The sequence below is a fragment of the Balaenoptera ricei genome, chromosome 11 (assembly GCF_028023285.1).
Source record: "Balaenoptera ricei isolate mBalRic1 chromosome 11, mBalRic1.hap2, whole genome shotgun sequence".
NCBI classification, from domain to species: Eukaryota; Metazoa; Chordata; class Mammalia; order Artiodactyla; family Balaenopteridae; genus Balaenoptera; species Balaenoptera ricei.
In genome coordinates, this window is record NC_082649.1 from 651915 (window position 1) to 664293 (window position 12379).

At 47.1% G+C, this 12379-nt stretch overlaps 1 protein-coding gene across 1 annotated transcript in view; it reads right to left on the reverse strand.

Moving 5' to 3' along the window:
* Window positions 1-284: 284 nt before the first annotated feature.
* The window catches only part of EXOC2 (exocyst complex component 2), a 156064-nt gene continuing 143969 nt past the window's right edge, over window positions 285-12379 (reverse strand). Inside the window, exons 24-29 of the mRNA XM_059937762.1 lie at window positions 12106-12161; window positions 10031-10153; window positions 4774-4835; window positions 2588-2647; window positions 757-888; window positions 285-541 (exon numbers count right to left, since the gene is read on the reverse strand). Coding sequence (XP_059793745.1) covers window positions 780-888; window positions 2588-2647; window positions 4774-4835; window positions 10031-10153; window positions 12106-12161 — 410 coding nt within the window. The 3' untranslated portion in view covers window positions 285-541; window positions 757-779. The remainder of the gene's footprint in view (window positions 542-756; window positions 889-2587; window positions 2648-4773; window positions 4836-10030; window positions 10154-12105; window positions 12162-12379) is intronic.

Consider the following 12379-nt stretch of genomic DNA (forward strand, 5'->3'; position numbering starts at 1 on the left):
GTGACACAGATGCCACCAGAGCAGAGCCCCCGCGGCCACCGAGCAGGCCACCCGAGGGGCTAGAAGTGGCGCGGAAGGTGCCAGAGGGATGGCGTGGGCGAGGCGCCGGGGCCCGCCGCTCCCCACGCGTGCAAGGGGGTCCTGGGGCAGGAGGCACGATGCCGTGAAGCCCACATCAGGTTCAGGGCGAGTCACACAAAAGAGGCCCGATGTCACGAGCGCTATGAACATAGAAATCGGCAGCAGTTAACTCACGGATGGAGGACCACAAAAAGCACACCCCAAACGTAACACCTTTTTATTCAGACCACACGTGTTTCTAAAAGTCTACTTGAATCGGGAGCCACCTATATGAAATAAAGGTTTTAAGCACAGATGCACAGTTTAGGACAGCTGAAGCTCCAGATGCTCGCATGTAACTTCCTGATGAATCTCTCGTCGCTGCCCCATGTGCCCTGGAAGCTGCAGGAGGCCCCGGAAGATGCTTCGGTGTAGGCCTGAGCCACCCCGTCTTCCGCAGCCTTCACCATGCAGCATGCAGCTACGAGAGAAAGCTCTGTGTTTTAAAAAGGTATTTTAAAGTCATACGGGGCCTAATGTAATAAAAGCGACAAAGCAAATGCTGCTTGGACATTTTACATCAGGTCATTTTGGCTGAAATAAAACATATACCAACATCTTCCTAAGCTACCAATTCAGGGGAAAGGAAAGAGAGAGAGATCGCAAGCCTAACGGGTGCTTTCCGCCCAGATATACCTGTGGGCGCTCGGGGGAGCGCGTCATCTGGAAGGCACCTGCGTCCTCACGGCAGGCGGAGGCGGGGCCTGGAAGCAGGCCAGCTGCAGGTGCACGCTGCTCCTGACCCGGCTCAGCAGCCACTCCAGCAGCCTGTGGGGAGAGGCGCTGACAGCCACGGGCGGGGCGGCGGGCAGGACCCAGACACGCTCGCCCGGTCCGGCCCCCCACACGCCCCGCACCACAGTGCCTCCCTGGGCCAGGAAAGTCATTTATCTGTGGATTCTGGACCCGATGACAGAAATAAGCCGACCAAAGAAGCTAGCTGAAAGGAACATATACGTACAGACGTGTTCACCTTTATACATAAAATCGCCCTTCTGTCCCCTTCCCCTAGATTAGTTATAGTTACATGCCTCCCCCAAACAGACTGATGTTTGGGTATTTGAGCCTCTAATTTTAAACACTTCACATACACTGAAATGTACTCTTTTTGGCATCAGTTCCGTGCCCGTTGCTACATGCACCGCGGCAGCCTCACGACCCCCGCCGTCGGGGCAGAGCGGTCCCGTCACCTCCAAATCCGCCTGTGCTACCCGTCCATCGTCACCTTTGCCCTCACCCCACCCCCTGGCAACTATTGGTCTGTTTTCTGTTCCTCTTATTTTGCATTTCTGCCTTTAACACTGGAGAAGGGGACTGAAGGGGTGAATTAAGCACGGGAACACCCAGGGTCAGTCCCAACCCCAGCAATAACCCGCCTGGCCCCTGTGCTGGCCTGGCAGAGCCACATCATTTTGGGGCCACAAGGGACCTTACTGCTCATCTGGCTCAGAGGAAGCAGCCAAGAAATGAGCTTACTGGGGTCAAGAGACTACTTCCTGGCTTAATGGCGCTCCCCGCCGATCTGCAACAGCCCCCGTACCGGCCTTCACAGGGGTGTCTGCTGCTCCTGACTCCCTCAGAAGCACTGGTCTCTTGAGACTAGCGAGCACTAGTCGCACATGTTAACGATACGTGGTTGCTTTAATCTTTCATTATGTTTACGCTAAAGGGATGAACAGGGTTTGAACCATGTGGTCAGTGAGAGGAGCAGGAACCTAGGAGGGTCTGCCGCCCGTTCTCCCGGCCCCGTCCACATCCCCACGGGCTCCCTCTGCCCTCTGAGTGTCCACAACACCCTCTATGCTGTCCCAGGTCACACCGAGGGCGTCATGCAGTCAGGGCTCCGTAACTGTCTGCCGTGTCAGCCAACTGCAAGGGTGGGCGGACCTTGGCCGGGCTGGGGCAGGGGCCCAGGCCGGCGGTGTTTCCGCTGTCTCAGGTGAGGGGAGGCTGGGCACTCATGACCTTTGCCTGGCCTAGACTTTGTCTCGGGTCAGAATTTCCTGTTATGTGAGTAGCAAAGTTTGAGGTCAGGCTGAGACCATTAATACAATATTAGCAAAACGTATATAACTTTATTATGTCATGTCTACAAATTTAGTCTTAATACTGCATATTATACAGAGCACAAAATGTACACTGCTGACCTACTGGAAGGAAAAAATCATTGAGTCCTACATTTTACTATGCTGTCCTCTCTTTTATGTTTCTTGAAGTATTTCCTTAAAAATTTCAGATAATAATATAGTTTACTGAGTGAGTCAAAAGGGACTGGTACGGTCACTTAAAACAATAAAGGAACCAATTTCTGAATCGTCATAAAACCCAGGTTTTACCACCTTCTGTCGCGTGGGAGACAAGCTAACACAACGCGTACCTGAGGGCCACCGAGTACCGCCTTCCTCAAGGCCAAGTCTCCACCTGAAGAGGAGGAGTTTGGGTCCCTGAGACCAGCACCCAGACTTACTTTCTGTCCGCTCCGCTCGAGAGCTGCGGCAGGGCTTCCAGGGCCTGCTTGAAACTGGATCTGGAAGACAGACAGCATCCCAGGCAGGGACACGGCGGCCCCACCGGGAAGAGGAATGTCAGAAAAAGTGCGTCTTACATACAGAGAAACATACAGGCCGGGCAGCCAGTAGAAGCAGGGGGAAAAGTGAAAGTGAAAGTGAGGGTTTGTAGGAGCAGGGCCAGAAGAATTCAACCAGCAAATAAAACATGACTTGAAAAGCAAAGGAGAAGCTGATTTTTACACAAGGGTGCTACTCCTCGTGATAGGTGAGAGCCTGGTGTGGAGTCATTAAATTTAAGGAGGTCTTTACTTTCAAAACAAAGCTGAAGTACATAGATGAAACAGCTGGTAAGGGAGGAAGAGGGCTAAGTAGAAACAGGGATGATCTTGTGCAACAGTATACAAAGCGGGTATTTCTAGACTTGACCCGTGCAGGGCCTGATTTCCAGCCAACCTCTTATAATAACTGAACATGTCTTAAGAGGATTTAGCTGTTATCATATTTAAAATTTGTATGATAATGGAGAGGGGTGTGTGTGTGTGTGTAATTCAACATCATTTCATTTCATGAAATACGGAAAAGGGAGTGGATTTAAAAACCACCAATTTGGTATGTTTAACTTTTTAAAGTAGAAAGTACCAGAAAAGTTACTAAATCAAATGAAAAGCATTTTAGGGGTGATTATTTGGTAATAACTTCTATTGTTTACTAAGGAACAGTTCTTCTCATCTCTTTTTGGTTTATGACTATTGACTAAAGTAAAGAAATAAATGTAATTATTTTTTCAAAGTGGCCTTTGATTTTTTTCTTTTTGTAAAAACGTCTGCATCAGTGGACCAGGAAATAAACTTTTGAGCGATGTTTCTCAAACTAGGGGCAGGTATCAGAGCAACACACAGAGAGACAGCAAAGTACCAACAGGGCCCCAGAAACTGGCAGGGTGCTCAGCTGTTCCTGGTGGGGCAGGTATGGGGGGGCGGTGGGGACAGGTCACAGCTTGTGGGCACTTAGTCCTCTTCCCTGACGTGGAGAGAAGTCTCTACCGCCGCCTCCACTGTCACCTGGTTTCCTGTAAACCTCTTCTCATTCGGTGAAGAGAAATGTGAGGCCACTGCTCTTTATTTTTACATCACGACCGTGAAGAAGAGGATGAAGATGACCCCACCAAGAGTTCAGTGGGTGGCTTGACATAGTTTCTCATTTAATTCCCCCAAAACTTTGCCTAGAAAGTATTATTATCTTCCTGTCACAGATGAGGAAGCTGGGCTACGAAAGGTCAAGCCAGTGGGAAAGAACACACAGGTCCGCCCTCATGCAGAGCACCTCGCCCACGGGTCCTGGGCGGGCGCTTTCTGGTGTCCATCACTCAGCACTTGGTGCAGAGCGGCAGTGGTGGGAACCAACCAGAAAGGCTCCCGCTCAGCCTCCAGAACAGAAGTAAGAGGCTAATAACCTCACGTGTTAGGAAAAAATGGAAAAGTCTTTTCAGCTGTAGCAATGACAGCCAGGATGACGGCACGAGCACACTGGAAATGAACGGTTAAGTACATCGCCCATCGTGTTTAAGCAGTTTCCCTGTGGACCCAACACTTCCCAGGCAATACTGCCAATGGGGTAAACAATCTTCTGTAGGTAGTGCTGTTTCAGTTCACCTACTGATGTTTCAATGATAGGAAATCCTGACTTTCATTCAAAACAGCTAAAAATTATCACCAAATTTCCACTACAAAATTTTGCAGAGAAACCACAAGGTCTTCCTCTTATGCTGATACTCATGATGCTTGAACTGTCCTTCAGAGTCTGTGATGAATAGACTGACTCAATTCTTATTTTCTCCTTTTCAAAAGAAGTAGGCAGTGCTCTGCTACACCGCTCATGAGACTAAGACTTACCTCAGTGAATGAGAAACATGAAATTACATTAAACCTTTTTTCCTTCTGTGCTACAAAGAAGCAGTCTCTGGAGTCCTTGGCTTACTGTAGGTTTGTGCTTTTAACAAAACAACTGGTCACACATGCACTATGAGGCCACAGTCACAAGCGCCCACTGTGATCGGTCCCCTTCACCTGGGACCGCACACCTGTACGACGCGCCTTATTACAGGGGCTTTCGGAGCACTCAGCACGGCCACGGAGCATCTCACCTGCTCTCTGGCGTCAGGTGAGCAGCCACGGTGTCCCTCAGGGTGCAGATTTCAAGCCTTGCCTGGAGGTGAGAAAGAGACAGGTGACCATGGGAACTGCGTTGCCTGTCAAACAGAAACAAGGCGAGGGTCGGCCCCCAGCCTGCTCCATGCAGGGCAGACCCCCATGGCCACAGTGGCACCTCGTTACGAGTGAGCAGACCTTCTAAATCAGCCCAAAGAAACGGGCCACAACAAAGTTCCCTTTCACTGAAAACTGTCTGAGAGTCAAGTCTGACTGTGTGGAGGCAGGGGTCCTGCTCTGAAAGGTAGGGACTGTGCCAGGGCCGTCCAGCCACCAGACGTCACCATCCAACCAGTGCCTCCCCTGGTCTCTCTGGGGAGGAAGTGGAGTCTCACTGTCCCGAGACTGACAGGAGGTGGAAGGACGTGGGCTGCCACACTGCCTCCTGCCCTGCCCTTCCAGGCTCCACGACGCTAACCTCAGAGCTAAGCTCTGCAGACTCAGGGCAGCGCTATGAAAGTCACAGCTGGCTTTTCTCTTTCCTTTTTTCTTTTTAAAAACAAAACTTGACAAGTTGATCCTAGACAAAACAATATGGAAACGGAATAGCACAGTTGGAGAAACTCAGACCTTCTGATTTCAAAACTTACTGCAAAGCTACCATAATCCAAACAGTGTGGCACTGGCACATGGACAGGCATGTAGATCAACAGGAACACGGCTGCGTGCCCAGAAACAAACCCTTACATTTACGATCAGCTGACTTTCAACAAGGTGCCGAGACCATTCGGTGGGAGAGATGGTCTCTCCAACACATGGTGCTAGGGACAGCTGGACAACTGAATGTCCACACTCAAAAGGAAAGAAGGTGGGTCCCTTCCTTAAAAACTAACTCAGAATGGATCACAGACCTAAACGTAAGTGAAAAAACTATAAAACCCTTAGAAGAAAACAGGAGTAAACCTCTGTGACATTAGGCTAGGCCTGCCTTCTTAGGAATGACAATAGAAGTACAAGTGACAAAAGAAAAATTAGATAATTTGGGCTTCATCAAAATCAAAACATTCTGTGCTACAAAGGACACCATCACAAAAGTGACAACCCCACAGAATGAGATACTGTTTCACACACATGGGGACGGCTACGACCAACCAGACGGTCACAGGTGCCGATGAGGATGTGGAGAATCTGGAAACCTCATACACTGCTGGTAGGAAAGCACGTGGTATAGCTACTTGGAAAACAGTCTGGCAGTTCATCAAAAGACTAAACACAGAGTAGCCATATAACCTAGCGATTCCAGTCCCGGGTGTATCCCCAAGAGAAATGAGAACACGTGTCCACAGAAAACTTGTACACAAGTGTTCACAGAACCTTTCTTTGTATCAGCCAAAAAGTGCAAACCCAAATGTCCATCAAATGATGAGTGAACAAATAAAATGTGGCATATCGATACAATGGAACGTTGTTCAGCCACAACAAGGCATGACACAGGCTGCAACAGGGACGAACCTTGCAAGGATTATGCTCAGTGAAAGAAGCCAGTCACAAAAAGCCATATTCTATGACCCCACTTATATGAAATTTTCAGAAGAGGCAAACCAGAGACAGAAAGCAGACAGGTGCTTGTCAGTGGCTGGGGTGGGGGCTGGGAGGGACGTGGACGGTGACCGCTAACGGGGCTGAGGTTTCTCTCTGGGGTGATGCAGCATTCCACAGTGGATTGTGGTGACGGACTGCACAACTCTGTGAACACAGCAGAAGAAAATCCACTGAATTGTACTCTTTTTATCTTGCAGACACACGGTACGGCAAATGAATTTCATCTGCGTAAGACTTTTAAGAAAAAACAGGCTAACCTAATGCTTCTACCTCTTGGCAAGGGTGGAGAGGGTGTGCTCTGCATACAGCTTGCTGCCCTCAGAGCCCTAGGGCCCCCAGCGAGGACACCCTCCTTCACCTCAGGTACCGCAGTGTGCGCGCTGCCCAGGAGACTGTTTCAAAGACAGGGCCCTCACCTCTAGGTGTGCACAAAACACAAACAACAATGAAAGACATGGCTAGTGTTTAAAGTAACCAATCAAGATAAAAACTGACTTACATAAGATACAGTACGTTCAGTGAAATGTTCAGTTTGGAAAGCAATTGTTTGGTTTCATTTTTCAGGGGTTTAGAAGCCTGAAACAGTTTGTAACGAGAAAGTGTAGATATGACAATTTGTCTCTCTTGTTTATATTCTAGTGTATATAAAAACGAACCTACAAGGAAAATATCAAAGAGAAAAAACAAGGTAGAACTTTCGGCTGAATATTTTAGGAGAAGGATTAAATCACTGTAAAACTAGTATCTGCTAGAAATTTTATTCAAACAAAGTGATAAGGAATTAACCTATGAATTATGCCAATTGTAAAAGCTGTGATTACTTATACAAAACACATGCACCGTTTGCCAGAAAACGCCCCTGCCGGCGGCTCTCGGGAAGGTCTGAGGCTGATGGCTGGGCCAACCCTTCACGCGGGCCTCGCAGTGCCATCTGATCAGGGGGAGGTCACACACAGGCATCCCCAACGGCAGTGGCCAACGTTTCACAACACAACTGACGCCAGTCTCCAGGAGGCACAAAGCACAGGAGGCCGGGCCTCCAGCTGGTTCCGACGTCTCTTTCTGCCCATTCCTGCTGACCCTCCGGCGAGAGGAACTCAGTCATCAGCTAAATGGGCTGCAGAAAAAATCTGCAGGGAGGTGAGCTTTTTGTTGTAATTCCAGGACCGCCTAGGCCCAAAGCAGCTACTGCCAACTTCCTTTTAATTCATCTTCACATACACAATTCCTGTTACTGATCTCCTCCTGCACAACTCTTAGAACAGCCATGATCATGGAAATATTATGAAGTTTCTGTGACGGATTTTCCCCTCGCCAGCTTGCCAGGTCAACACACATGCTCAATCCCTTTCACCCTGCGTTTCTGTGTGAACTTTTTCAAGTGCAGAGACTCTGGGAGAACTTTACAGCGAGCACCTGTGCAGCACAGACTCCGCCACCAACGTTCTCCACAGCACACGCATCTGCCACAGGCGTCACTGCCTGGAGCAGGCTGTTGCAACTTTTTCGATTCTTTGAGTTAAAACTTACACACTGCACAATGGACAAATCTCCGAGTGCACATGTGGTGAGTTCGGGCTGCTGCACACGCTGTGCGCGGGAACCATCCCGAGGGGTAGGACCACCGCCTGCAGAGCCCCCTCAGCTCCCCCACTGGTGTCAACCACCCAGGGGACAGCGTCGTCCTGGGGTTTTCGCCACGAAAATGATATCCATCCAGTACAAGGCCCCCTTCACGTGGCTTCCCTGACGCTGAACGGTAATTGTTTTATGGATCCACCATCTTTTTGTTTACCCTATTGATGGACACCTGGGCTGTTTGCGGTGTTCGGCTGGGTAAGTGTATACTTAGTTTTTAAAGAAACTGCAAGAACTTTTCCCAAAGCAGCGGTACTATTTCACACTCCTGCCAATGCGTGAGAACTCGTTTCTCTACAGTCTTGCCAAAACTGGGTGTTTTCAGTCTTTAATTTTCTTCTTCCTGCTGGATGGGAACTCACTGTTGTGTCAGTTTTCACGTCTCAAATAACTAATGATGTGGACCATCCTTCACCTGCTGATTGGACATGGAATCACATGTCCCAGGGTCCCTAGAGCTCTGTTTATTTTCTCCCAATTATTCTTCTCTCTGTTCTTCATATTGGATAACTGATGTTTGGTCTACACATTCACTGATTTTTTTCTTTTGTCCTCTCTATCCTGCTGTTATTACCATCAAGTATATTTTAAAATATTAATGTATTATACTTTTCTACTCCAGAATTTCTACTTAGTTCCTATTTTAGGGCTCCTGTTTTTCTGCTGAGATTCCCTGTCTGTTCATTCATTAGGAGCATAGTCTCCTTTACATCACTGAACACAGCTGCTTTAAAATCCTTGTCTGATTTCTAACAACTGGGTCATCTCAGGGCTGGTCTCAGTTGATTGTCTTTTCTATTGAGAATGGGTCATGTTTTCCTGTTTTGTTTTACTTGTGCATTTCAACTAAATTTGGATTGTATCCTGGACACTGTGAATGTTATCTTGAGAAGATTCTGGGTTCTATAATATGCTTCTGAAGAGCTGATTTTTGTTTATTTTAACAAGCAATAAACGTATCTGGACTCAAACTGTAAACTCTCGGCTCTGGGGCAGCTTTTCAGTTCTTACTTCGGTTCTTGCCCTATGTGGGCTGGAGTGGAGTTTGACCAGGCGTGTGGTTTAGGGGCCAACTAGAGACCCAGGCAGTGTATACACAGAACTTACGGCTCCTGCTTTCTGCTCCCTGGGACACCTCCCTTGCTTTCCTGTAGTTGTGGCTGCCCTGAAGCCTATTCTTCTAAACGGAAAGACAACAGGTTTTGTGCAGTTTTAGTTTCCCCTGGGCCTGCATTCAGGCCAAAATCCATAAAAAGTGAGGAATTCACCCGTGTGCCATTTCTTCCAGAATCAGCCACTCATGTTCACTCTCTAGAGTCTTCAGGTTTTTGTTTTTACATTTTTTATTTTTATATATTATTCAGGATTACAGTTGTTATCTGTAGGGGGTTGGCCTGATAGGAGGTCCTCAGCCATTACTAGAAGCAAAACTTCTGGTACTTTAAGGAGACACCCTCACAATGCCCTTGGGCATGAGGTCCTACAGGGGGGCTCACGCCCCAATAGGCCTGCACACCCTGGTTCCTACTGATCTGGCTACAGGCAAACCAAGGCTCACCTGACTTACAGAAGTCACCTTTGCTATTGTAATTACGTAATTTAAGTAAATACAACATAAACCAATGGAATATGAGTAGAAAAAAACCAGTTATTTGTTGTTTCTATGCAAACTGCATTGAATGCTTTGGAAAGACTATTTACAAGGAAGTTTCTAAAAATTTCCTGTTAAATTGAATGTGGTGAAGACAACTGTAAAACAGAAAAAATCACAGAACTTCAGAAGGAATCTGCATTCAGATAGTTTCACAAGAGTCATTGTACTCTAAAAGGACAGGAACTCTGGAACTGTCGACATCCTGGATATGGCTCACACAGGAGACCATGTAGCTCTCCAACCAGCAGATCCACAGAAAAACACGAAGCCTGTCTGGACCTCCTGAGACTGATGACTGAAAACACATCTCTGTGTTTTCAAACAACTAAGTTAAACACAGAACTGAGCGGCTGTGGTACCTGCAATGCTCCGTTTTTGCTGAAGGATGAGACGCACTGCATCAGCCTACTCAGCTCTTCAGAAACTGCTTCCACCACCCTGGACAGCACCCGAGGCACCAGGTCTTTGGAAATAGTGAACACCTGATAGAAGGTTGAAAATAAGAAGAAACGATGCATTACGAGGACTTTCCTTGACCAGAACTTGTTAAAAACAAAGGGATGCACGTAGCAAAACAACCCCCAGGTCTCCTAAGCTCTATTTCTGCAGGATCAGAATTAACGAAGGAAAGGCAGACACGGGCTTGCACACAAGCTGTATTCACTGATTCGTGACAAAAAACATTCCTCTTAAAAAATATTGGCGAACGTAGTTTTGAAAGGTATTGTTGATGGTGACAAACTGAAATAGTTTTAAAGATTTCTTCCTCCTCTACCCTTTTCACAACAAGAAATACGATTTCTAAAGAGGAAATTATAGAAACATACTGGGTCAGACTCTCCTTGGGTCAAAACAAATGCTACTTCATACTGGATACATTATTCTGTATTGGCCAACAGAGTTCCCGATTTTACTCTTTGCTGAATTAAATATATATATTTCCTTTCATTTGACAAAAACATTGTTTTCAAGCTTTGAATTTTGATATTTTCAAACTAACAGTTTGGACATTTGGTGAAACATATTACTATCCTGATTTGTAAGTTAAACTAAATCGTATTTTCTTTTTCGCTTTTCCTTTTTTCAGATTCAATCACTAGTATTAAAACTTTGGGTCAACCCAAACATAACCTGAGTACTGAAGAAAATTTGGGGCAAGTTAAGATCATGTGGGAATAGTAAATAGTAAATGTTAACTACAAAATTCTGCTTTCAGCCACTGGGATATATTCAAAAGGGCCTTGAAAAGCCTAATACAAACAACGTCATGGTTATCGACCGACAGTGGACGTTAATCAAAGCTGCCTCAGTGGGAATCACCATCATCACTAAAATGCCCACATATTCTGCAGCTCCTCTGATTACCACCTGCCCACCTACGACGGAAATGTCTCCACTGCCTGATGATTTAATGTTGCACTCTAACTTTATCGGAAGCTAAACCTAATAAAAAAGTGTTTTTATATGTCTTTGATAAAATCAGGGTTGAAAGTATATCACTCATCATAAAAAGATGTGCATGGTAAATTCCTGCCTGAGTCAAATCACATAGAAACTTTACTTTATGGAGAAACATGTATGCTCTGCCTCACGAGGAAATGGAAATTACAAGACACCCCACTCTGCTTTCTGCTCTGGCTGCTTCAGACTCTGAGCCAGGTGGAGGCTGCAATCTGCGTCCTCTGCTTGCTTCAGCCTTAATGACCCACATTTCTCCAGTTCACCTTGGTAACCCAGGCAGCACGTGCGCGTGTGGAGGGTGACGTAACCTGACACCCCCCATGCACCTGCCCCAGACGCAGACACTCAGAAGGTTCTCGAGCAGCGGTCAGCTGCGCCTGAAATCTTCTACTGAGAACTTCTTTGCTGGGCCCATTTCATCTGGTGGACAACAGTCCACTGGCCGCAGCCAACCTGAAAGTCCAAGACTGCGGAATTACAAAGGCAGTCACAGCAGGGACAACGGTGGGACGCTAAGCAGGAAGTGCCATGGGAGGGCAGGCTGGGTGTGACCAGCAGCACCAACGTCCAGGGGCACCTCTGTGAGCCGCTGAGAGGAGGCCACCACCGAACTTCTTTCCAACACACCCCACAGCTGCGAGACTAAGGTGTCAGCGCTCATTTGTACGCTGGTTAAAAACAGGGCAGGGACTTTTCCAAGTTAGGGAAAAACATCCTTTCAATCTCTCTTCTCTTTACCTTTCAAATATTCATGAGTTTAGTTTTAATTATGAGAAAAAAACATACCCTATTTCAGAAAAAGACTCTCTCACAGATAAAACACACACGTGTGTGCGCTGAAACCAGAGTTGTATTTTATTTACACCAAAGATACATTCTAAGGGAAAAAGACCACCATAAAACCCATCGAACTGGCCTCCTCTTCTTTTCTCCAGTTACCCACGTCCCTCAGGAATAGCTAAGGACGGCTTACCTCTGCATGCACAGCAATTATATTCACCAATGCTTCTTTTAAGTAGTTTCTGACACCTGAAACCAGATGGGGGAGGGAAAGGCATTTAGTGAGACACGCGTGTGGGCGCTGCTGCGGCTGCACCTGCCTCGCACCTTCCAGGAGAGACAGAGGGCAGCACAGGCCCGGGCGCCTGAGAGCCCAACGGCCCGAGGGCTATGTTCAGTCAAGTTATTCTAAAAAAAGGTTAAGTTAATTAGTTTTCTTTCATTGTTTTTCCATTTCTGTCATTGTT